General features: G+C 34.7%; 1 protein-coding gene across 4 annotated transcripts in view; it reads left to right on the top strand.

Annotated features, from left to right (window-relative positions):
- BIRC6 (baculoviral IAP repeat containing 6) overlaps nt 1–26,372 on the top strand; it is a 220,746-nt gene that overhangs the window by 150,770 nt on the left and 43,604 nt on the right. For all 4 annotated transcript variants that reach the window (XM_069494939.1, XM_069494940.1, XM_069494938.1 and 1 more), the window contains exons 62-65: nt 229–529; nt 2,891–3,108; nt 6,816–6,980; nt 8,194–8,362. In XM_069494939.1, coding sequence (XP_069351040.1) covers nt 229–529; nt 2,891–3,108; nt 6,816–6,980; nt 8,194–8,362 — 853 coding nt within the window. The remainder of the gene's footprint in view (nt 1–228; nt 530–2,890; nt 3,109–6,815; nt 6,981–8,193; nt 8,363–26,372) is intronic.

Below are 26,372 nucleotides of genomic sequence, written 5' to 3'. Positions count from 1 at the left end.
GGAAAAATAATAACTTTAACATAAAGATAGATGGCAGGCACTGCCATACTCATGACATCATGTGCTTCGTGATGTTTGGAAGCTTATTTTTTAAAGCAAGCATTTTTATTAATCCTTATTTTTCTATGTTTCAAAGAGATCAGTGAAGTCAAGTCTTTTAATTTGAACCTGATAGTGGAACATGCAGATAGCCAAGCAGACACTTTTTTTTTTTTTTTTTTTTTTTAGGTGAGTGCTCCAGTTGTAACATCTACCACTCAGGAGAAGCCAAAGGATAGTGATCAGTTTGAATGGGTGACAATTGAACAGTCAGGGGAATTAGTTTATGAAGCACCAGAAACAATTGCAGCTGAACCTCCACCTATCAAGTCAGCAGTACAGACCATGTCTCCCATACCTGCCCATTCTTTGGCTGCTTTTGGACTATTTCTTCGTCTTCCGGGATATGCTGAAGTGCTACTGAAAGAGAGAAAACATGCCCAGTGCCTTCTTCGATTGGTATTGGGAGTGACAGATGATGGAGAAGGAAGTAAGTGTTTAGTGTTATTAATTAAGTTTTTTAACACATAACGTAAGTAGGTTGTGTAAAGTCCACATCATTGCCTATTATTCATCATTTATTTCTTTCATAGTTAAGCTATTAGGTGATTTGTTGGTAGCTCATTTCCAGTACTAGACATAATAGAACCTAAAGAATCTTCATTTTCATTTCTGTATTCATTCAGAAAGTATTTACCGAGTGCGTACAAAACTGCTGGGTATCAATGGAGGGATTTAAACTTGAAGCAAGTATTTAGATCTGCCCTCAAGTAGTTAATGTGCTCCAATAATAACGAGGAGTGTATACTAACATATTGACTTAGCAAATTATAAAAAGCCTTGCACACACTTGAGTGCAGTGTTACGGAGGCTCACAAGTGTGAGATTATTTCTTTATTACCCAGCGATGTGAAATCAGTGGCATAGTAGTTTTTTAGTATGGCCTTGTAAGATAGATTAGACTTAGGTTGGGATGAGTTATTTCATAAAGAAGGAATGATGTGAGCAGTGTTTGGAGGTTCAGAATATATGAGAAGGGATAAGTTAGCTGATGAAAATTTGCATAAAAGGAAACACTAAGAGCTCATTTTAAAAGCTGAAATTAGTAACAGATCATGGAAAGAAAGGTTTATTAAGAATGTTAGATTTTATTTTGAAAACAATGAAGATTTTTTTTAAATGTGTTAAGCAAATTAGTGACGTGATGAGAATAATTTTTTAAGAAAGTGAATCTTTAGATTAAAGAAAACAGAATTAGAAAGTAATGATATGTAACGTATGTAATAATATCAAAGAATAATAGAAAGTATGGTGATTATTTCCATGAGGTTGGCATTGTTATTTAATAGAAGGAAAGAAAGAAGGAAAAATTATAATTGGAGTAGCCTAGCAATTAGGTTTTCATTTGGCTTACTTCTTGTTCACTCAGTGACCATGCCATGAATATGAATAAGAAAATTACCATTTTCTTATGTTATTTTAAAATCCCATGGTTTTGATTAGAATTGATTTCTTTCACATGCCATTTAGAAAGAATAAACTGTTAAACCCTGTACCACAAAGTATATTTAATCTAATAAAACTGTATAAATTTATTTGTGGATCTTGAAAGTCTAAAGCTATCAGATACTCAAAGTACATATTTTTTCTTTTGTATTTTCATAATGATGGAATCCTTCATAAATGTTGATATTTTTTATATGCTTTTGCAATAATTTTTATTAACTTTCAGGTTCTCCTTCCTAAATCGTCTTGGTTGTTTGGTTCATGTATAAATTGTATTTACGGTTGTCCCTTAGTATACATGGGGGATTGGTTTCAGATCCACCCATATATACCAAAATCCATGCATATGAAAGTCCCACAGTTGACCCCGAGGAACCTGTGTATATGGACAGTCTATATATGTGGGTTTTGTATCCCACAAGTACTGTGTTTTCCATGACATTTGTTTGGAAACAAATCTGTGTATAAGAGGAGCCATGCAGTTGAAACCTATGTTGTTCAGGGACCAACTGTATTTATTGTAGTAGATCAGGAATTTCTAATTATGAGATCGTATTTTTTTTAATTTAAGTAGATAGAGCAGTAAGAACCATTGCATTTTTACAATTTACATAATAGTTCATATTTATGGGGTACATGTAATATTTTGATACAAACATGCAATGATTATTGAGAACCGTTGTATTTTAACAATCTATTACCAGACAGGTAATAGGTGTAACCCTAAGCAGAAAAGGAAAAAGAATTGCCTTTATGCCATTTCAAATTGTTGTTAGTGAGTATACAATGAATATTTATTAAAAAGCATAATTATGATATCTCTTGCTGTAATAGTTGTCTCATCCACCATCTCTGTAGTGTTGTTCCTTTTGCATTTAATACTCATTTCTGGCTGGAACATAGTTGAAAATTGTATGGTAGAAAAATAGTTTCATTCAATATCTGTTGATGGTTAAAAACTACTCCCAAGGCAAGCAGTTACTTTCTTAAAAGTTAATAAACTTTTAATGCTTCTTTCTCAGTGTTTAGGTTTTATTTTAAATACTAGTTTGTAATAACATATATAGAGAGAACTGATATAATCTTATAGCTATTATCATATGTTTATATTTCAACCTTGTTTTGGAGTTCTGTATACTGTGTCTTACAGAGCTTTTCCTGGTACTATATGTGATTAGATTTTAAGATATTACTGTTCTATTTGTGGTGTTTGGGTTGTTTTACACTAAATTTAGTGATATAATTTTATGTTATACTGTTATTAATTTGTAACCCTGTATATAGCTCCTTATTGTGTTTTTAAATATTTTTTTAAATTTTGAGACCTCTTCTCTTTTCACTCTAGGTCATATTCTGCAATCTCCATCAGCCAATGTGCTTCCAACCCTTCCTTTCCATGTCCTTCGTAGCTTGTTTAGCAGTACACCTTTGACAACTGACGATGGTGTGCTTCTAAGGCGGATGGCACTGGAAATTGGAGCCCTACACCTCATTCTTGTTTGTCTCTCTGCTCTGAGCCACCATGCCCCACGAGTTCCAAACACTAGCCTCAATCAAGCAGAGGTAGGTTCAATTATAATTCTTTTGGTTATGAAAACTAAATTTAATTCATAGAGTGCAGAATAAAGTTTTTTTCTGAAGTAATTAGTATTTCAGGGACTGGGATGTTCCCTTTTTTATACCTAAAAGGATATTTGAAAGAGAAACGATTAATTAATTGTTTTCTCTAGGCATAAAACCACAGATTAACTCATCTACTTGAAAAACAGAAAAGATTTAAGAGTATTATAAACTTTCCCATTTACCAAGACATGCTGACTTTATGCTGTATCCTTCTTCCTTTCCTTTATTGCACTTTTACAGAATAATACTGTGGAATGGAGGTCCTAGCCAGTACAGTAACACAGGGAAAATAAAAATGGAAAATACTCCTCATTATTTCTACATGATTTTATTGTGTTTATAAAAATAACTTTTTATTTTAATAAGGTGTTTTTTAACCTGATGTTTCCAAAATATTTAAACCTTAATGGTTTTAAATTTATTTATTGTTAAGCTACAGTGCTAGTAGTCGAAGGATAGATAGAAGTCTAGCAAACAATAGAGAATCAAACCCACCTATATATGATTACCTGATATAGGACATGTGACTATGCAACGTTATGAATTAAGTATGGTCTTATCAATAAATAGTGATAGGTCAATTTGGTATCTGTGTGGAACAAAAATGAATCTTTAAACTTACTGTGTTCTACATGCAAAATTACTTCTAAGTGAATGATAGATCTAAATGTATACAATGTATAAAAATATATACAATAGCCATTTGAAAAATTTTTTTTTTGTAAGTAGATGAAGATATCTTGAACAGGATAAAAATAAATAAATAAATAAATAAAGCATCAAACCATAAGGAAAAAATTGGGGGGGGGGGGGGAAGCAATTACATTAAAATTAAGAACTTCTGGCCGGGCACGGTGGCTCACGCCTATAATCCTAGCACTCTGGGAGGCCGAGGCGGGAGGATCGCTCAAGGTCAGGAGTTCGAGACCAGCCTGAGCAAGAGTGAGACCCCCGTCTCTACTAAAAAAAATAGAAAGAAATTGTCTGGCCAACTAAAATATATATAGAAAAAATTAGCCGGGCATGGTGGCGCATGCCTGTAGTCCCAGCTACTCGGGAGGCTGAGGCGGTAGGATCGCTTAAGCCCAGGAGTTTGAGGTTGCTGTGAGCTAGGCTGACACCACGGCACTCACTCTAGCCCGGGCAACAAAGCGAGACTCTGTCTCAAAAAAAAAAAAAAAAAATTAAGAACTTCTTTTCATCAAAAATACTATTAGAGTGAAAAGGCACCCACAAGGCCAGGCGTGGTGGCTCACACCTGTAATCCTAGCACTCTGGGAGGCCGAGACGGGAGGATCTCTTGAGGTCAGGAGTTCCAGACCAGCCTGAGCAAGAACAAGACCCTGTCTCTACTAAAAATAGAAAAATTAGCCAGGCGTGGTGGCATGCACCTGTAACTGCAGCTCCTTGGGAGGCTGAGGCAGGAGAATCGCTTGAGCTCAGGTATTTGGGGTTGCTATGAGCCAGGCTGAAGCCACGGCACTCTAGCCCAGGTGACAGAGCGAGACTTCATCTCAAAAAAAAAGGCAAGCCACAGAATGGAAAACTATTTGTGAAATATTTATAGATAGATTGATACATAGATCGATAGATCAGGTAAAGAACTTAGATCTAGACCATATAAAAAGCTTCAAAAAGGCAAAGGCCAACAACCCAGTAGAAAAATGGGTGAAAGGCTTGAATGGGCACTTTACAAAAAGCAATCTAAATATACAATAAATGTGAAAAGATGTTCTCCATTAGTTGTCAGAAAAGTACCAGCCAAAACTTTAACACACTAGGAGTATATACTGTCAGAATGTCTAAAATTTCAAAAAGCAGCAGTACCAAATGTTGGGCCTATCAAAATTTGTAATAATGTAAAAACAATAGAATGAATAAAAGAAATGATGGAAAAAAGCAGAATGGATAAATAAATTGTGTTCTGTGTAATGGAATATTACTGTAAAGTAATGAAAGTGAACAACTATAGCCAACTGCACATGACAGCATTGATGAGTCTCACAAGCACAGCTAAGATGCCAGACATAAAGGAGTACGTACAGAATGATTCCACTGAGGTAATGTTGAAAAATTAGACAAAGACTAAACTATAGTGACTGGGGTTTCATGCTTAGGTGGTAAAATTATAAAGAAAATTAAGGAAGTAATGATTATAAAAATCAGGATTATACTTAGCTTTGCAGAGTAATAAGGGTGTGACGAATAGAGTATGGAATAAGGGAAATTTCTCCGGTGCAGTGTTCTAATTCTTGACCTGAGTGGTTAAATAGATATTTGCATTGTTAAATGGACACTTGCATTAATTTATTAAACATTACATATTTGTATTGTGGTCTTTTTGTATGTGTATTATACTTCACGTCAAGACATGTTTTTGAAATAAATAGCTTCTTAAAATTAATAACTGATAATGCTAGTAGTAAATGTTTATATGGTAATAAAATTTTGATGATTTAACAGCTTATCTTCTAAAATGTGAAAGTTGAAATTTCACCAGTAATAGATATATAATACTGTATATGTCAATTTATAAAAGTACTATTTCTACATAATATTTTTCCTTAGAAAATATTTCCATTAAAAGAAACAAAAAGCATGGTGTTGCTTATGAGTTACCTTTAAAACTAACATTTAATTGCAAATATTTTGAGGGTATGTACATATTATGTTACATTTAATGAAAATTCTTGAAAGAAAGATTCTTGTTCCAGAATTTTACAGTCCTCCATATAAATAATAATTAAGACTCGACCTTTACAGGGGTTAAGGTTATATTACTAGACCAGTGGCTCACAGTTATTTTTTCTGTTTCCACACCATTTTCATTTTTAATATTTCTTCTATTCCCAAGAGAGATTTGTACACCTCACATTCTGAATAAGAAAGAAATTGAGTATTACTCCTTCTAGAAATAGAATCTGTTTTATTATGATTGAAAAAATATATGACACTTTGATGGAATTCTCCTGAGATATCCTTTTACTAGATTCATCCTAGAAGGATCTGGCTTATATCCCTGTTCCTTTCACTGTTTTGTCTATTTAATTTTGAATCGTTGACTCTTTAGGCTTTAAGATGGTTTACCCCTTCTTTTCCTGATAAATATTTTTAATTAATTAATTATTCTTAAATTAAGCAGTTGCTCTCCATTTACCCCTTTCTCCAGCCCCTGGCAACTACCAATCTGCATTCTGTCTCTATTCTGGATATTTCATATGAATAGAATTGTACAATATGATACGTTTTGTGTTTGTCATCTTTTATTTAGCATAATGTTTTCAAGGTTCATCCTGGTAGCATGTATCAGTACTTCATTTCTTCTTACCGCTGAATAATATTACATTGTATTTGTTTATCCATTAATCCATTGGTGGTTGGCATATGGGCTGTTTCCACCTTTCAGCTGTTTTGAATAGAGCTACTATGAACATGCCTGTGTATTTGTTTTAGTACCAGTTTTTATTTCTTTTTGGTATATATGGAGTGGAATTACTGGGTCACATTGTAATTCTATGCTCAATTTTTTGAGTAACCAGCAAATTATTTTTCATAGTAGCTGAACCATTTTATATTCCTAGTGATAAATGTTTTTGAAGGTAAATAAAACCAAATAGTAATACATTTTTATCTTTTGTTTTTATAAGCCACAAGTATCAAGCTCTCATAACCCTACATCAACAGAAGAACAACAGCTATATTGGGCCAAAGGGACTGGCTTTGGAACAGGCTCTACAGCTTCTGGGTGGGATGTGGAACAAGCCTTAACTAAACAAAGGCTGGAAGAGGAACATGTTACCTGTCTTCTGCAGGTATATTTGTAAAGTTGATACTGTCAATGGTAATAGTAAGTTATGTTTTGTATTTATAGTGATTTTTAAATATTGATCACTGATCCAACTCATCCTCAGCTACTCTTATGCCCACTTGTGCTCCCTGTTTCCAATACATTGTAAGATACCACTGGACAAAGATTGCTCTTCCCTGCTTGTAACTCTGTATTTTTTCCCTCTCAATTAGCTTCTTCACTGAGAGGGAATGGCAAGGATGAAATTGTCCAATAACTGGAAGATGTACCATATATACCTTCTTCCGGTCATCTCAACATATTGTATCTGGACTCTTTTATTTAAAAAATGATTTATCTATTTATAAACATTTTTGTTTCTCAGGTTGTTTTGTGAAGTTTCTAGAATCAGACAAATTGCACTAATATAAAAACTGTGTATACCACAGAAATGAGGAGAGATGCTTAACAAAATGTTTACCTTTAGTTCCTGCATCAACTAATTGAAGTTGGTCAAGTCTTTGAGCATTATCTTCTGTAATTCTAGCATGATAATGCTCATTCTAGTATAAAGTTCTAATCTTGGCTGGATGTGGTGGCTCATGCCTGTAATCCCAGCACTTTGAGAGGCTGAGGCTGGGGGGTCACCACTTGAGGTCAGGAGTTCGAGACCAGTCTGAACAACATAGCAAGACCTCATCTCTACAAAAAAATTTAAAAATGAGCCAAGGGTGTTGGCATGTGCCTGTAGTCCCAGCTATTTGGGAGGCTGAGATAGGAGGATTGCTTGAAACCAGGAGTTTGAGGTTGCTGTGAGCTGTGATTGGTGCACTGTGTTCCAGCCTGGGTGACCCTGTCTCAAAAAGAGAGAAAAAAAAGTTCTAAGGTTCCCTTACCCTCAAGTTATGAACCGAATTTATACAATAAAATATTATTTTAAATAATATTAGAGTTGCTACTGAGTTTTTAAGTTCATGTCCTTAGATGGATTGTTTTTGTATGTCTAGTCATATACAGTGCACCATCCTTTGTAAGCAACGCTCTTGGGCAAAACAGATCCTTCTCTTTTGAAAATTTAAACAAAGTTTTATTTTCAAAACATAGTGTGAGACATTGATTAAATATTTAATAGTAAATAGATACTCTTAATATTCAGATTGAATGTCTAAGATAAAATATAGGCTCTTAAAGTATGTGAAACTAGAATCTAATTTAATTTCAACAATTTTTATTTTTAGGTTCTTGCCAGTTACATAAATCCTATGAGTGGTGTGGTAAATGGAGAAGCTCAGTCATCCCATGAGAGCAGAGGACAGAACAGTAATGCCCTTCCTTCTGTACTTTTAGAGCTCCTTAGTCAGTCCTGCCTCATCCCAGCTATGTCATCGTACCTACGAAATGATTCAGGTAAATAATTAGTCCTTGGAAGTATCTTTGTGGATGAATATTTTTGTTGACTTACTTTATCATTATTAGTTTAAATAATAAGGTTTAACTAAACTACTTCATGGATTTATTTCTTTAAAATTATTCTGAAAATATTTAGTTATTTTGGTGCCCTCGATTCAATGTCATTTGTTTTAGAACACAGAATAAAAGTTTTCACCATTCCTTTGTATTCTGTGAAAATGTATATATATATTTTTAATATCCTATAACTGAAAATTATAGGACAAAAGCTAACAGCATCGTGATGACAATATTCTAATCTGAATATGGTTGGACTTCTATGTTTTTAATGTTTTTGTCAAACACTATAAAATTGCAGACAATTATAATTTTTGAGGAAAGGCAGGTAATAAATCATTCAGGTCCAAATGTACTTGGTAATAAGAGGATTAATTTTTTAAAATTGCATGATGAAAGTACTGTGGATACTTACTTTGCCAATATGAAACTTATCGATTGAAACTAGTTTATTATTTCCTTGGTTGTGAAGTTATCACCCAGAAAATATGTTCTTTTCCTAATAGAAAGTTACATGTTTTTCTGTAGAGACTCTGAAATATATAAATATTGCCAAGAAAAACAAGCAGTTATCATCTACTTCTTTTTGCCAGGAACTTTAGGTTTATTTTTTATTATTTCATCTGGCTATTACTCTTATCCTTATCTCTGCCTTTATTTATATTCTTACTCATGAAAATAATTAGTTATGCATTTCATTAATTTATTAAGAATAGGTAAGGGAATTAGAATGAATCTTGAAGTAGTCTGGTGGTTAGTAGCAGCTAAGTTGCACAGTTGGATGGTTGGAAAAAGTCTTCATATTTGAAAAGGAATTACTGCCCATATTCCCCACTCCTATGGATATTATTGTGCTTCAGAGACACACCATTTCCCAGTCTTTCTCAAACGCCTTCATCAAAGTATTGGGGTGATTAATTTTTAAGTTGATTTTTTTATTTGGATTGACCTGTTAGGTATATATCGGATTGGTTTTTTTAAAAAAGTATATGTCAAATGCAAAATGTACTTTTTGATTAAGTAAAATATTTAAGACTGTGTGAAATTTAGATTATATAGAACAACAGAATAGGGTGAGATAGGTTTCTCTTTTTCTCATTTCCTCATCATTAAAATATTATTTTATTAATCCTTTTACTTTCACCTATGACCTACTCCAAAATTTTAAATTTCTCTTTTGTTCTGAAATTCATCATTGTATAACACTGAGCTTTTATCTTTATGGTTCAGGGTTAAAAGGGAAATCCAATATTATTTATGTAATATTTAAAATAATCCCCATTCATGCAAATGCACTTTTTGGGAAGGTGTATATGTTAATAAATAAGCTGTGATTTTTGGTAACTAGATGGAATTGCGGAGACTTAGATATTATTTCTTGGAACTGGTTTATTTATTTTTAGTGGTTATATATTGAGTCAACCAATAAATACAAGAAGTACAACTTAGTGTGTCCCACAGCTTTTGTTAGTTATATTTAATCAACCAGTGGATATTAGAAGTACAGCTATTAGCATACGAGGTTTCGCAAGATTTTTTACAAAGCTATAAAAAGGACCTCATACTTGAGAAGACTGGGAACCAATGCCTGGCCACATGGCTGCAATCTGTAAATTAAGTAAATGCCCTCTCCCCCACCCTTCAAGTATGCTATCTTTCATCCTGGACTATTGTAACTCTTTATTTGCAAACAACTTTTTGGAGAGGAGGACAGTACCTTGGACTGTTAGATTGAGGATCTCAAAACTGTTGCAAAGCAGTTAAATACAGTAAAACCTAGATGGGTAAATATGATTGTACTCAGATGCATGTCTTTTTCTCAGGCTTCGTAGTCTCTTTGGAACTGTTTTAGAAATTTAATGTGACAGATCAGAGTTTGATCTTTCCTTTTTGATTCACTATTTTCCTGGAAAAAAGAAATTTCTTTGCCCAAACTTTAGATGTGCTTTAATCTGGTACCTTGTTTTTTAAGTGACATTTTAAAATCCAAATTATCTAGCCAGAGTCTTCTTTAAACTTGGTAAAATTACTATTTTGGAGAATTAAAACTCTATTTTCCAATTTTGTCATTTATCTAATACTATTTTTGGCAATTTGGGGGTTAGAATAGATTACAGGATCTGTTTCAGAATCTTTTTGGTTTTATTTAGTTGTCAAGTCTATTTATTCTCCTGTAATCTGGAACAATTCTAGTCCTTGTTTGTCTTTCATAATGATGTTTTAACAGAATACAAACCATCTGTTTTTTTAGAATATTTTACAAGTTGGTTTTTAAGTTTGAGAACAGAGCCAGTAATTTTACTTGAGACATTATGTTCAAAGGATGGTTTGCCCACATTTCTAACAGGTGTTATACAAAAACACAAACCTAGTGTATTAGACTCTTTTGAGATCCATGGTAAAATAATACACATTCCCTTTCCATTACATATTTTTAAATGATTGGTAAGGAAGATAAGAAAATACAGAAACATAATATTTTGTGCCTTTCTTTCAGTTCAAAGATTGGTCTACCATTAACCTTTAACTATCAGATGTGCTTTCCTACCATCACCCCACCCTCCTTTTGCCCTTCTTTTCTAGCTCCATGGCTCCATCCAAGTATAAGTTAGATGCTTGAAGCTTTGCAGTGTTTTTTTGAGACAAGGTCTTGCTCTGTTGCCTGGGGTAGAGTGCAGTGGCATTATTGTAGCTCAGTTGCAGCCTTCAGCTCCCAGGCTCAAGTAATCCTCCTGCCTGAGCTTCCTCAGTAGTCAGGACTGCAGGCAGACACCACTATGCCTGGCTAATTTTTTTATTTTTATTTTTTTTGGAGCCAGGATCTTGTTATTGCCAGGCTGGTCCCGAACTCCTGGGCTCAAGTAATCCTCTCGCCTTGGCCTCCCAAAGTGCTGGGGTTACAGACATGAGCCACTGTGCGTGGCCAGCTTTGTAATCTTTAAACTTTTCTTCTTAATGACTGTTAAAGGAATGGTAGGAACACAAGAGTCTACTCCTCATTTGAATAAAACCTTCAAGTTCTCATATTAGAGAGCTGACTATGTAGCAGGTTGGTGAAATCAATTTTATTTTGACAGAAGTTTAAAAATTGGCCTAAACATTTTAAATGATAATTCTATACTGGCCAATAGGGATCAATAATAATTGCACATAAAATTGGTCTTCACATTTAGCTCTGAACATCCTTGCATCAGAGGTAAAAAGAGAATATTTTCAGTTGCAAAAATATTACCATAATAGAGGGAACATAGAAGTTCCTTAGGGGAATGTTTCTGTACCTGAGACACGGGTCCTATTCTCCAGAGATAGGCACTGATTACATTTAGTGATTTAATCGTTGAGTATATTTAGTCATTAAATAATTCTCTAACAACCTTTTTACTTACATAATAATGGCTATGACATTATTTAACCAGTTTGTTATTTTTAGATTATTGCTTTTATTTGTAAAACCTCAAATAATTAAATGCTTTTAAGAACATTTGTATATCTAGAGCTTTATACAGATTTAATATTGTTAGGACGAATTCCTAATATTTCATCGTTTGTGAATTCACTGTTACTAGCAGAAATTTTAATGACTTACTAGTAGCTTAGCTACTATAACCTTTTCCTACGTTAGCTTCTTTTTGTAGGCCTGAAAACAGGTGCAAAGGAAAATTTAGAAGCCTGTTATGTGTAAATGAAAAGAGACTTTTTAAAAGTGTTTGGCATCAGAGCAGCAATATGAATCTTTGTACTTAAGCTAAATTAATCAGATGTGTCAAAGGTTAGCAGCATGGTCCCAGTTACTTAAAATATTAATAGATTAGTAAGTTTGATGCTTTTTAATAACAGTTTTTTTAAAAAAAACTAATTAAAATAATCTGGTAGTACTCTTGATGGGTTTTAGGCTTTGAATAAATGTGAAATCAGTAATGTGACTCTGTTGTCCAAATACATGTAACAAACTAGTAATTTTTAAAATATAATTTTTTTGGACTTTTCTTCAAGGAACTTCATTCAGTAAGGTAAGTCAGTAATTAAGTTGGGCCGGGTGCAGTGGTTCATGCCTGTAATCCTAGCACTTTGGGAGGCTAAGGCAGGAGGATTGCTTGAGGTCAGGAGTTCAAGACCAGCCTAAGCAAGAGCGAGACCCCCCCCATCTCTGCAAAAAATAGAAAAATTAGCCGGGTGTGGTGGTGTACACATCTGTAGTCCCAGCTGCTCGGGAGGCTGAGGCAGGAGGATTGCTTGAGCCCAGGAGTTTGAAGTTGCAGTGAGCTATGATGATGTTGGTGCACTCTAGCTGGGGTGACAGAGCATGATCCTGTCTCAACAAAAGAAAAAAAGTTGGTATAAAAAATAGTGTAGAGAAAAACAATCAAATTGTAAATTTGAAGCCACAGCTTCAAGGTAGGTAGCTGAAATGAGTGAATTATAAATTTCTGTTAGAATATTTTATCTCCAGTATCATTCTTAAAAAGTGATAAGAATCCCATAAAGAGAGAAAGTAGTTATTTTCATGAGGGATTTCTTAGGTAGATAGGGCAATCTTTATATAAAGTATGTATTCATTTTAATTCCTCTCTCAACATTTTGACTTCCACTCGTCATATCCATGGTATTTCAGAAGCTGTATTTGTAGGCCAGGGATCATTATACTGTTTAGTAAACCTGCAGTTACCCCACTGGCCACTAGAAGGTGCTCCTGTTTCATTGTTAGAAATATTTAGTAATAATATTTGAATATTAAAGTTAAGAGGCAGAATGTTACTTTAGAGCCCCTCACCTCATCTCACTCCCATTTTGAAAGATGGCATATTTCTTTTTTCAGAAAACAGCACACTAGGTCTCATCCCACAGTAAATTACTTGCCATTAACTTAATGGGGTATAGTAAAAATCCATAAAGTGTTACAAATTTTTACCTTTTTAATGGTGCTTTCATAGTGAGGAGATGAATATACTTTCACAGTAGAAAGGGAAATTAGAGTTATCCTAGTTAATCCCTGGCAATTTACAGATTAGGACGGAACAAATGAAAAAATGAAATCTAGAGAAATTTATTTAGTTTCCCGAGTTTAATTGTTTAGCAGTAACATGGTAATTATTAATCATGGTAATTATTAAACTTATTTTCAAATTGAAAATCAAGATATAAGTGGATTCTGTCAGTGTGAAAAGGAAAAATGAATAAATTCACATTTATCCGTATGTTAGAGGAAGGTAAAAATGAGAAAGCAAGCACAGGACTTTTTTATTGGGAAAATTATAAAGTATCTACTAATTTCATGGCTTGTCTTCACTAAATGATAATTTATTTTCTAGGATTAAATTTTTTCCATTTTCCTAATATTGGTTTGGCAGTTCCATAACCAGCCATAGTGCAAAAAAACCCATTACTACAAGCTTTGATATACAATCTTATTTTCTTCACGCTGTATTCTGTATGGTTGAAGCTATTATTGTTACATGTTACCTTCAGATACGTTCCTTAAAAAGTCAGTATTTAAGTTTAATTTTTTGAGTTGACTATTTGGGAGTAAAATTAATGTTGTTATGACGAATGTCTTATGACCATATTTGTTAAATCAAAAGTTATTACTTCATAGTTGCTTCAAAGTAAATGTGCAGTTGGAAGCCTGGCCATCTCGCTAGGTTTCAGGGCACCAAATTAAGGAGGACCTATTGTTTGAGGGTTCAGAGATTATATTAGTGCTATTACATGAGAAGATAAGGTTTGATACCAATAGAAAATACATAATTTTGTTATTTATTAAAATAGTTTTCTTATTTTGTTGGTACACGTTGCCTCAGAAACAAATAGTTAAAAAATGAGCTGTCATAGCATACAGTACTTAAGTGCTTATCCTTATTTATAGTTTTCATAGTAATAGTTCATTTGAAACTGTAGAATTATACCATTTCTTTGTACTTTTTAAAATAAAAAGTCTGTCAGAAATGGGTGGAAATTGTAAAAGATTCTTCTATTAAGTAGAGTAATGTACCACTTTACTTTTGTCCCAAACTGTGTTATGATATGGCTCTAGTTTTTTTTTTTTTAGGTTTTTTTTTTTTTTTTTTTTTTTAGCATTAGCTGGGCATTTCAAATAAAATTTGAAACACTTGCTTATATTTAATGTATTTGTTTCGCTAATAAGATGCTCTCGGGCCTAATGCCATTTCATTCTTAGTAAGAGAGTACAGAGTGCCAAAATTTTGAGCATGTTAATGGCCATTTAGAGTGTCTAGAATGTAAGTGCTCAGCAACAAATTTTAGTTCTTTTTATTTAGAATTTTCATATTTGTCAAGAGCATCCTACGTGGACTTATCTTTAGTATAGAATACATCACTCTATCTGTTAAATAATTATGACTGGTAAATTTTATAAGGGTAGGAGAAATTGCTGAAATTAAAATTTAGATAGGTTTTCAGTTGCTTTGATTTGTACAGATTTGTAAGGATAAATTATTACTTACCATCTCAGACATGTCAGTGATACGGTCCTTGATTACCCAAAGTAGAGTAATCCTTTATTTCCTGTTAGTTGGCAGTGCACCTAATGCTTTAATTGTCACCTCACATTGTAGTCCAGTTGCAGTGTAAACTTTCTTAATCAGATTCTTCCTACCTAGCAGATTGATTGTAACAACTTGTACCCTCTTAAGAGTTAGCAGTGTTTCCAAATTTATTTATGGCAGTTGTTTTTCTGTTATATAATTAAATATTATGCAAACTAGATGTTTTTATGGTCAATCATGGAATACTTTTTTAAAGAAAAAGACTCTATAAAAAGGACAGTGACAAAAACAATTAGGTTTACCTGAGAAACTATAAAAGGTTGCCTCTTTTTTCTTTTCTTTCCTTTCTTTCTTTTGTTCAGTAGAATACTCTTCCAGCTGGATAGAGCAAGTTGGCTCTGACTTGTATAAAAAATATTCATACTTTGAACTTCTGCCAGAACTCTTTGACTCTTTGATGTGGGTTTCCTTGTATATAATTCTTTTGGGCCATATCTAGGGTTGACATGAATCCCTGAAGCAGACTTTTGGCTAATGGTTTGAGAGGTATATAAATTCAGTAAATTCAGTAATGGAAAAATCGAAAGGGAAATGAGAAAATTGTGTATAAATCATTAAATACAAAAATGGTCAGTATCAAAGTATTTGTATAAAACTACTCATTGATATTTCCCCTACAGCATCTACATATTATGGAATTATTAACATAGTTTTGCAGTAAAACAGCTATGACTAATGTTTTAATTATTAATGAACAAATATTATTGAAGACTTTAGCTCACTTAAAATATCCTTCCAGTAGTCTCATTTACAAGGATCTTAATTTCCAGTGTTTGTTTTTTAAATGTATAGTATCAGAGAACATTTTGGGTTGTTTATTGAGTTGCATTTAAGTGAGTACTTAAGATTATTCTAGTTGGAAAAATTCTGTCTCTATTACTTTATTTTACTCAGTGTTTATTTCAGGCTTTTTTCTAAAAAGTGTATTTTGTTCAAGTAGAATTTCTATAATTGTTGATCTGCCAGAGGAGAAAGTTACAATTTTGGACTAGGGAGAATTATAGCTATGATTCCTTTATCAGTACTAAAAATTGAATTATCCTTTGAATAAGTTGACTGGGCAAATACATTTGTTACATGATTATCTTCTAGTGATACACACATTAACGATGTTACTTGTAGGGACACTGATTGCAAATAAATTTGAATTTAGTTTTAGTATTCAGTTATTTTAAAGGGTTATAATTTATAGAAACATGATACAAGGATCTCTGAATACTTTGTTTCAATAGAGTGATTAGTATGTATATTTCAAGTTATGATGCAGAGTAAGAATGGATAGATTCTTGAATTGAAAATTAAATATTTGAATAATGAATTTGTTCAATTTTCACATTAGTTTATGAATCCCTGAAATTAATATGCCCTAAACAAATAGTATTATTTTATTAGATTGAGTTGAGGTCTTTGTCTTAGATGAGCCTCTCCTCTTATTTTATATTACTAAATTTATCAGAGAAGTAGTCAACACTTGAAACAAGAAAGTTAACTTTTCTATGTAGTCTTATAGTTACAATTGCTTGACTATCAAAAAATCATGATAAAGCCTTTATTTCTTCTGAGATATTAAATATAATTAGAAAGAAGGACAATTTTGAAAATAGTGTTTGTTAATGCTGTAAAAATTTATTTTCCTAAAAATTTTCTTAGTCGTCTTTTTCACACTAACTAAATTTCCCTTGTCTATATTTAGGTAGATTATTAGGGGCTAAGAAAAACTTAAATCTAAATGCAGTTTGATTGTGATTAATGTATATTTAATATGTACTCTTAGAAAAATGTCTGTGGCATTGTTGCTTTTGTGTCTTATATATTTTACCAGATCTTATATGTTCACGGGGCAGTAAATCTTTATTGTCCAAATTCATTGCTTTGTCCTGCTTGTTTTGCTTCCTATGAAAAGTTAAATTTAGCCTATTTTCCTTGTTATAATTTGATTTGTTAAGCTGGAAGCATTTTATAGTCACCCTGGAATGTGTGTCATAATCTTCTGCAAATACGCCTTTAAAAGGTAGTCTTAGAAATCATTCTCACTAGAGCGGGATTTTCCTTGTGTGCCATCCCCTGAAAGTGACCTTCAGAGTGTGGTGTAGATACACACAAAAACAGTCACCAAGAGGTTGAGGTACTGTTCCAATTATGCCTAACATGTTCAAGATAGATTCTTCTTTCTCTTCTCTTGTCTATAATGATGACAGAAGTACCCATTTTCCCAGAAAAATGTCTTCATCTAGAGAAAAAAGAAAGTGATTATGAAACAAATCCCTAGGAGAAGAAGCTTTGAACTATATAGAGATCTAATAATTACATTTATTATACTTTTTGCATTTCTTGCTTAATTTTTCAGTGTACAGTTCTGCTTTAGTCTGTTAACATGCTGAAAGATGATAGAAGTGAGTTTTTTTTTAGCAATAAAATATATATATATTTTTATTTCGGCTTATTATGGGAGTACAAAAGTTCAGGTTATATATATTGCCCATGCCCCCCCATATGAATGTATTTTAATAGAATTTAAAATCTAGGCTGGGTGCGGTGGCTCACGCCTATAATCTTAGCACTCTGGGAGGCCGAGGCGGGTGGATCGCTCAAGGTCAGGAGTTCGAGACCAGCCTGAGCAAGAGCGAGACCCCGTCTCTACTAAAAATAGAAAGAAATTATCTAGACAACTAAAAATCTATATAGAAAAAATTACCTGGGCATGGTGGCGCATGCCTGTAATCCCAGCTACTCGGGAGTTTGAGGCAGAAGGATTGCTTGAGCCCAGGAGTTTGAGGTTGCCATGAGCTGGGCTGCCACCACAGCACTGTATCCCGGGCAACAGAGCTAGACTCTGTCTCAAAAAACCAAAAAAATAAAAAACATAAAATAAAATAAAATCTATTGCTATTTTAACAGTTGGACAAAATAATAGAAAATATAATGAAACAGTACACATTGGACTCTGCCATTTATATATTATATTCTATATTTAGTAGCTATAAATATATTTAAATTTTTTCCATCTAGCTAGGCATACATATTTAATATGAACTGCTTTTTATGTTTGATTATCATTTACACATAAGCATAGGATTTCCTTTTTTTTAACAGCTGTATTGAGATATGATTGGTATACCAAAAAAACCGTACATATTTAATATATACAATTTGATGAGTTTGTAGCATAGACTTCTTTTTAAAGCAGCCTTTTTGAGGGGGTTGGGCAGGGTGAGGATTTAACAAATTTTTTTCCCTTGATGATTTGTGATAATTGCATCATTAGTTTTAGAATATTCCAATATTGAAATTAATTGTTTTGCCAATATTTTGAAAAAACATTAAAGTAATAGTTGTTTATCTCTTCTTGATAAACAAAATATTTATTTCCTCAGATTAAATACTATTGTGTATTTTAGTTTAAAATAATGGAGTTTTACTGATTGTTGGTTTTAAAATGATTAAAAAGGAAATGTTTGTTACTTTACATCGTTATCAGGAATAAAGTGTTATCAGATATGCTGCTTTAGTCCATACTATTGATGAATGAAACTTTTCTCTTCATGGAGAGCTTCTGTTCACATTCGGAGAAAACAGTGAACAAAACCTGGGCAAGCTTCATATTGAAGATAGCAGATGTTTTCAGTATCTCCTGAAGGGCTGGGTATCCATGGCAAATTTCACTGTAACTATTTGGTTATAAATTGATAGCCTCTGCAAGTAATGAGTTACACTACAAATAGGTTCTATTTTTGTCTTAGAGTACTTTCAGGCTTTTATATGTGCTGAATTACATCTCACAAAAATGCTAATGTTTATGGTTATTTCTCATGAATTTCCTATCTGATGAAATTTTACACTGTTCCTTTCCAGCCATTTGAAGAATCTTTTCCCCTTTGAAATGTGGTACTTCCAAATGCAGAAAATGAGAATTTTATTCCTCTATCTAGTACTAGTTACTGCTTTAAAAGTGAGAAAATTTTGTTCACTGGCATAATTAGAGTAACGTCACACATCTGCATCTGTAGCTGCTGCTAATTGCAGGGTATTCTTCAAGCCTTCAGCAATTGAGCAACAAGGCACATCTGAGGGTTGGAAGGATAGTGACTTTACTTGTGTAGTAGTAAATTGTAACGCTGATTGAGTATGCACTTGGCACTTGCTGGGTAAAAGAGCTTGCAAGCTCCATTTGCAGACATAGTGTTGCGTAATAGCACGTCATGCCTCTACTCTGACAGGCAGGCACATTTAATCTTGTAATAACAACTAAAGTGTTTTGTGATGAAGCTCTTCATGGCAAAAATAGAATTAAAGAATTCAAGACTGAAATGGTTGGTATGTTGTTTTGTACTGTAACAGGCAGGTTTTCATTAAGGGTTTATTACATTTTCTACTGTTGTTGTCCATTGACCACCATACACATTAATTAAAAGTGCATATCTAAGGCAGAGCATAAATTAGCTATTCCTTAGTTTTACAGATTTCCCTCTTTGGGGTTATTCAGAATCTTTTAAAAACAACAACACTAATCATCTATAATTAAATATAAATAACTGTGTTCCAGGTTCCAGACATAGCATAGATTTGCTAGGTGCATTTATATCTTGCAGAATTTGACTTAAAGATGAACACACTTTGTGTAATTCTCAAAAAAAAAAATGCAGACATACAAAAACTTGGTATTTTTAGCTTAAAATGCAGAAACTTGATATTGTGAAATATTTTAAGAAGTGGTACAGTAAAGAAAATTATTTGAAGTTCTTTGTGAAACAAATACACTATTTTATTTCTCACACTATTTGGACTATTCCCAGTCTCCTTGACCAGTGCTTATTACCCTATTTCCATGACTTTTGTCTCCATCCTCATACGAAGAGAGTATCTTCTGCTGTTTCTATAATGTAAGATTCCCAGTTGGTCCCTTCCACTGCCAACTCAGCAGAATAATATAGATACCAGTAAAATAAAAGGAAATTCCATGTTTTGTTTATTTCAGAACAGCTGCCTTATTTTCTCTATGCCCATACACTTACATGTGAGTAGACTGTAACCATATGTTATGATTTTCTTAGTATAACATCTCATGCCTTATAAATTGACTTGAGAGTATGATACTTTCTAACTAGTATTCATGAGTGATCAAACTGGAAATAGTTTAATATAATTTTATTTTGTTCCTTTTGACTTTTTCAGTCATAAATTGTATTCTGGGTTTTTTAATTGAGAGTTCTTAAAGTATCTAGGATTATCCTTTGTGTTTATGTGAAGAAATAATACTTTCATCAGGGATACATAAAAATAATTATTTCCAGATTTTAAATTTGAAATCATCAATGATACATATGCTTGCAAATTTCTGTTTGCATTTTTCTTTAAAAAAACAGCATATCTTGTATTACTTGTGTTATTGTATAATTTTCTACAAAATAGTATTCTTTTATTTTATATAGTTATTTTAATACACATTACTTTTTGAAGCTTTAAACTTTTAGGTTAACAGAAAATTGAGCAGATAATGCAGAGAGTTCCCATATATCTTCACTCACAATTTCCCAATTATTCACATTTTGGATTAGTGTGATACATATATTAAAATTGATTAATAGTGATTTATTTATCAGTTTCTTTATTTATTTAATTTTTATTGAGACAACATCTTGCTCTGTTGCCTAGAGTATAGTGGTGTCATCAAGGCTCACTGCATCCTCAAATGCCTGGGCACAAATGATCCTCCTGCTTCACCTTCCCAAGTAGGTGGGACTACAGAAGTGTGCCACCCCGCCAAGCTATTTTTTTGTAGTGATGGGGTCTTCCTCCCTATGTTGCTCAGGCTGGCTTTGAACTCCTGACCTCAAGTGATCCTCCCACTTCAGCCTCCCAAAGTGCTAGGATTATAGGTGTGAGCCACTGTGTCCAGATGTGATATAAAGTTCATATTTTAAATTAGGGTTTGCTCTTTGTGTTGTACAGTTCTGTGGGTTTCTATGAATGGACAGTGTTACGTATTCCAATGTTACAGAATCATACAGAATAGTTTCACTGCCCTGAGAAATCCTATTCATCCTGGGCCCTTTCCCCACCCCACCCCCAAACCTCTGGCAATCACTGTTCTTCCTACTTCATAGTTTTGCCTTTTCCAGGATGTCATATGGTTGGAATCATACAGTATGTAGCCTTTTCAGATTGGCTTCTTTGATTTAGTAATATGTGTTTAATGTTCCTCCATGTGTTTTCATGGCTTGATGGCGCGTTTCTATCACCAAATAATATTCCATTGTATGGCTATAAAACAGTTTGTTTATCCATTCACCTTTCGAAGGATATCTTGCTTGTGTCCAGTTTTTGGCAGTTACAAATAAAGCTGCTAGAAACATTCAGATTTTTTTTTTCCATTTTTGTTCCATTGATCTATTTGTCTATTCTTTCACCAATTCCACATTATCTTAATTACTATAGCTTTATAGTCAGGTAGTAAAGTCAGATAGTATCAGTCCTCTAACTTTGTTCTTTAGTATTGTGCTGGCTGTTCTACGCATTTTGCCTTTCCATATAAACATAAGTATTTGAGCAATAGCCACAAAATAACTTGCTGGGGTTTTGCTTGGAACAATTTGTGCTCTGTTCTACTTTGCTAAATGAGTTTATAAAGCAGTATAAATGGAAATGTTTGGATAACAGGCTATGTTTATATCAATATGAATTCTAGTTTTTCAGATATTTACATGTGGAAATGGAAACTTCTCTGGAATAGGGAAGGTTTTTCTAAGGCTTCATTGTTTGCCAGACCCAGTTTGAAAGAGGCTGTATGATTGTGCATTCATGTCTATGTGTTCATATATGTGAAATTTGAAACAGTATATTTGTGAAATATTTGTAAAACTCACTGTGTGATTTTTCTCATATACAATGTAATGTTATAAAGCAATTGAAGAAAATATATATCCATGTATGAAAAGGAGTAAATGTTTGTGAATAAATACTTAACTGAAGTGAACAAAATTCGAATATCAGCTTTAATTCACCCACTTAAAGTACAGAATTCATTGATTTTTGCTATTAATATATTCACAGATATGTACAACTGTCACCACAGTCAATTTTAGGATATTTTTTGTCACCTCCAAAAGAACCCCGTACCCGTTAGCTGCCACCCCTCATTCCCCTTATCTCCCCCAGCCCCAAGCAGCCGGTAATCTGTCTCTCTATAGAGTTGCCTTTTCTGAATGTTTTAATCGGCTTTTTTCGTGCAGCATGTTTTCAAGGTTCATCAATGTTGTTGCATGTGTCAGGACTTGATAAATTTTTAGACTAATATTCCATTGTATGGATATATACCACATTTTGCTTATCCGTTCATTAGTTGATAGACATTTAGATTGTGTCTACCTTTTGGCTATTGTATATAAAAATGTTGCAGTTAACTTTGGCATACAAGTATCTTTTGGTGGTCCTGCTTTCAGTTGCTTTGGGTATACGCCTAGGAGTAGAATTGCTGTGTCACATGGTAACTCTAAATTATTGTCTGACTTCTTAAATTATAACCATCTTAGTGGATGTGAGGTGGTACCTCATTGTGGTTTTAATTTACATTTCCCTGATGAGTAATGACGTCAAGCATCTTTTCATGTGTTCATTGGCTATTTGTGTATCTTTTCTGGGGAAATAACTCAAATCCTCTGTCCCACGAGTGAGGGTTGGGTAGAAGGAAGCATCGACTTCACAGCCATACTCATCTATAACTTAACCACAACAGCAGGTAGTTAATGGTAGAATGAGAATTGCTGACATCCTGCCCCTCCCAGGAAGATAGGCTTCCAGCTGGGAGCTTAGGTAAGAGGGAACCCTGTGTTCTTGTCTGTCACAGACTGGAGTGGATTTTATTTCTCACTGAGCTGAGAATGGGGAGGACAGGAGCAGAATCTTTTTTTTTTTTTTTTTTTTGAGACAGAGTCTCACTCTGTTGCCCTGGCTAGAGTGCTGTGGCATCAACCTAGCTCACAGCAACCTCAAACTCCTGGGCTCAAGCCATCCTTCTGCCTCAGCCTCCCAAGTAGCTGGGACTACAGGCATGTGCCACCATGCCCGGCTAATTTTTTCTATATATTTTTAATTGTCTAGTTAATTTCTTTCTATTTTTTTTTTTTAGTAGAGACGGTATCTTGCTCTTGCTCAGGCTGGTCTCGAACTCCTGACCTTGAGCGATCCTCCTGCCTTGGCGTCCCAGAGTGCTAGGATTACAGGCGTGAGCCACCACGCCCGGCCGGGAGCAGAATCTTGATTCAGATACCACAGACTTGCTTTTCTTGTGGAGTTTTAGTAGATTCTCTTTTCTTTTTCTGTTTTTTTTTTTTTTTTTCTTTTTAAGGGCACTATGCATTCATAACAATAAAAAATCAATATCAGTTTATAAAATCAAAAAGAGACTTCTAAGACAAAAGCTATTGTTAATGAAGCAGGTGACCATGGTGGAAACTTTTTTGTTTTTTTGAAACAGAGTCTCCCTCTGTCACCCAGGCTAGAGTATAGTCGTATTATAGCTCACTACAACTTCAAATACCTGGGTTCAGGTGATCCTCCAGCTGCTATGCCAGCTTTCTTTTGGCTTCCATTTGCATGGAATATTGTTTTCCATCCCTTCACCTGAGTCTGAATACATCCTGTGGGTTAGATGTGTTTCCTGAAGACAGCAGATACTTGGCTTGTGTATATTTATCCATCCGGCCAGCCTAGGTCTCTTTAATGGGCAGTTAAAGCCATTCACATTTATTAAAAGAATTGATAAGTGGGGCAAATTTCTGTTCATCCTGTTGGGTTGAACTTTGTTGCTTTGTTTTTTCTCTTGAGGCATTGTGGTATCTGGCCTTTGACCTTTAGTTTTTGGGTGATTTTACACTGGTGAGGGTTAATCATGCTGATCTGTGTGTAACACTGTTGTGAGTATTTCCTGGAGGGCAGGTCTTGTCTTGATGAATTCCCTCAGTTTTTGCTTGTCTGAGGTCTTTATTGCTCCTTCATATACAAAACTTAGTTTTGTAGGATACAAGATTCTAGGTTGGGCATTGTTCTGTTTGAGAAGAGTCAGAATGATGCCCCAGTCTCTTCTGGTTTGTAAGGTCTCAGTTAAGAAGTCTGCAGTTAGTCTGATGGGTTTTCTTTTGTAGTTTACCTGCTCCTTTCGCTCATATGAGAGCCTCTTTCATGTTTATTTTGGCTGATCTGACTCCTTTCGCTCATGTGAGAGCCTCTTTCATGTTTATTTTGGCTGATCTGATGACTGTGTGTTGTGGTGTCTTCCTGTTTGCATTCAGTCTCCCAGGAGTCCTTTGAGCTTCTTGTACCTGGGTATCTAGATTTCTAGCAAGGCCAGGGAAATTTTCCTCCATTATATCCTCAAATAATTTATTCTACCCTGTGTATTTTCTTTTTCACCCTCAGGGATGCCTATGATTCTCATGTTAGGCCTCTTGACATAACCCCCCATTTCTTGTAGGCTTTGCTCTTTTGTTTTATTTCTCTGCTCTATCTCTGCAACTGACTTGTTTAATTGAAAGGTGTTATCTTCAATCTCTGAGATTCTGTCTTCTGTTTGATCTACCCCATTCTTGGGACTTTCCACTGTGTTTTATAAGTCCTTGAATAAATTCTTCATTCCCAGAAGTTCTGTTTGATTTTTCTTTAATATTTCAATTTCTTTAGTGAGTTTTTCTTCCAGGTCCTGGATTTTTTTTGTAGTTTCTTTGTGTTGTGTATCAATTTTCTCTTGCATATCATTGAGTTTTCTTACAGTCCATGTTCGAAATTCTTCTGTCATTTTAGTGTTCTGAATTCAGTTGATACCCATTGCTAGGGAGCTAGTGTTCTCCTTTGGGGGTATCCTTTCAGTTGGACTCTTCATACTTTCATAGTTCTTTTGCTGATTCCTTCCCTTGTGGATCAGCTGTTTCTTCTTACCTTTGGATTTTCATTTAGATTATGACACACCCAGTTTAGTTTCTGAGCCAGTGGGTGGTACTTGTGGATGAAATTTGACCGCAGGCTGTATGATGAGTCAGTAAATGCAGTAAAAGGGTGTGCAGATTGGCCTCCCTGTCAGTAGGTGGTGCTTGGCAGGAGGAGCAGGCTGCAGTGTTGTTTTGGGGTCCTTTAACCAGCTCTTGTTCCTCTGGAGAGGCACTCTAGTGCCTCAGGTGGTGGTTGGGGTCCTGGGACTTCCAGGTGTGTCCCCCCTTTGCAGGGCGAGGTGGGGGAGGGAGGCTGGGTGGGGCTGGGTTGGGTGAGCCTGCCCTCAAGCTCCACAACTGCTATTAGCAGGGATCAAAGTTCTCTGCTTCTGAGCAAAGCTGCCAGGGAGGGGCTGAAATGGCCCCACTCAGCCAAAAAGTCTGGGTGTGGAGGCAGAGCTGTTTGAGACCTGCAGTCTGGCAGTCAGGAGCAGGCCTCGCTCCCCTCTCCTTCTTCCCCTATTCCATGGTTTCTTCTGGACTTCTGCTGGCAGGCAGGTCCTCAAGCCCTCGGAGCTCCGGAATGTGATGCAAGCTGTTGGGGGGGGTGGGGGGGTGGTGTCCCTGCCCAGGATAGGATTACCGCCTGAGCTGGGATCCTGGCCCTCCCGTGGGAGGAGGGTTGCCCCTCCAGCATGCTGCTGCTCGGACCCACTCTGATCTGCCCCTGAAGGCGCACACACTTCAGTAGAATTACTCGACAATATCCCTTCTGTGCCCCCCGGGCAATGCGATTGAGACCTGGGTGTATGGGATCTGGCTTGCAGGCCTGTCCCCCCAGCCCTAGAGCTCAATCCCTGACCCTGCCAGGGAGAAGAATGCTGGAAATGAATGGCTATATTAGGTACAGGAGAGCACTTTTGAAATGAAAAAAAGAAATGGATGGAAATATATTCTCAACAAGAAAACATAAACCATAGAATAGAATAAAATGGAAGTTTTAGAACTGAAAAATAAAATAGTTGAAATTTAAAATTCACTAGGTGAACTGAGTAGCACAATGGGGATGACAGAAGGAGTAGGCATTAAACTTGATTATAGAATCTAAAAAAAAGGGGGAAAAACTGAATGGAGCCCCAGAGACCCATGAAACAATTGTCATTCCTGTCCCTGCAGTCCTAAAAGGAAAGAAGAAAGAGATTAATTAGAGAAGAAAGAGATTAATGTAGTCAAAGTATTTGAGGATATCTTGAAAACTTTTCAAATATGGTAAAAGACATAATTTTAATGAGATACAAATACCAAACAAGATCAACTCAAAAGAAATTATACCTGGAAACAACACAGTGGAACTGCTGAAAACCAGAGATACTGAAAGAAATTTGGTAGTGTCCAGAGAAAAACGACACATATAAGGGAATAGTTATTCAAGTGGGACTACAGACTTTTCATAAAAACCATAGAAGC

The sequence above is a fragment of the Eulemur rufifrons genome, chromosome 19 (genome assembly GCF_041146395.1).
Source record: "Eulemur rufifrons isolate Redbay chromosome 19, OSU_ERuf_1, whole genome shotgun sequence".
Classification (NCBI taxonomy): Eukaryota; Metazoa; Chordata; class Mammalia; order Primates; family Lemuridae; genus Eulemur; species Eulemur rufifrons.
This window is presented reverse-complemented; position numbering and strand designations above follow the sequence as displayed.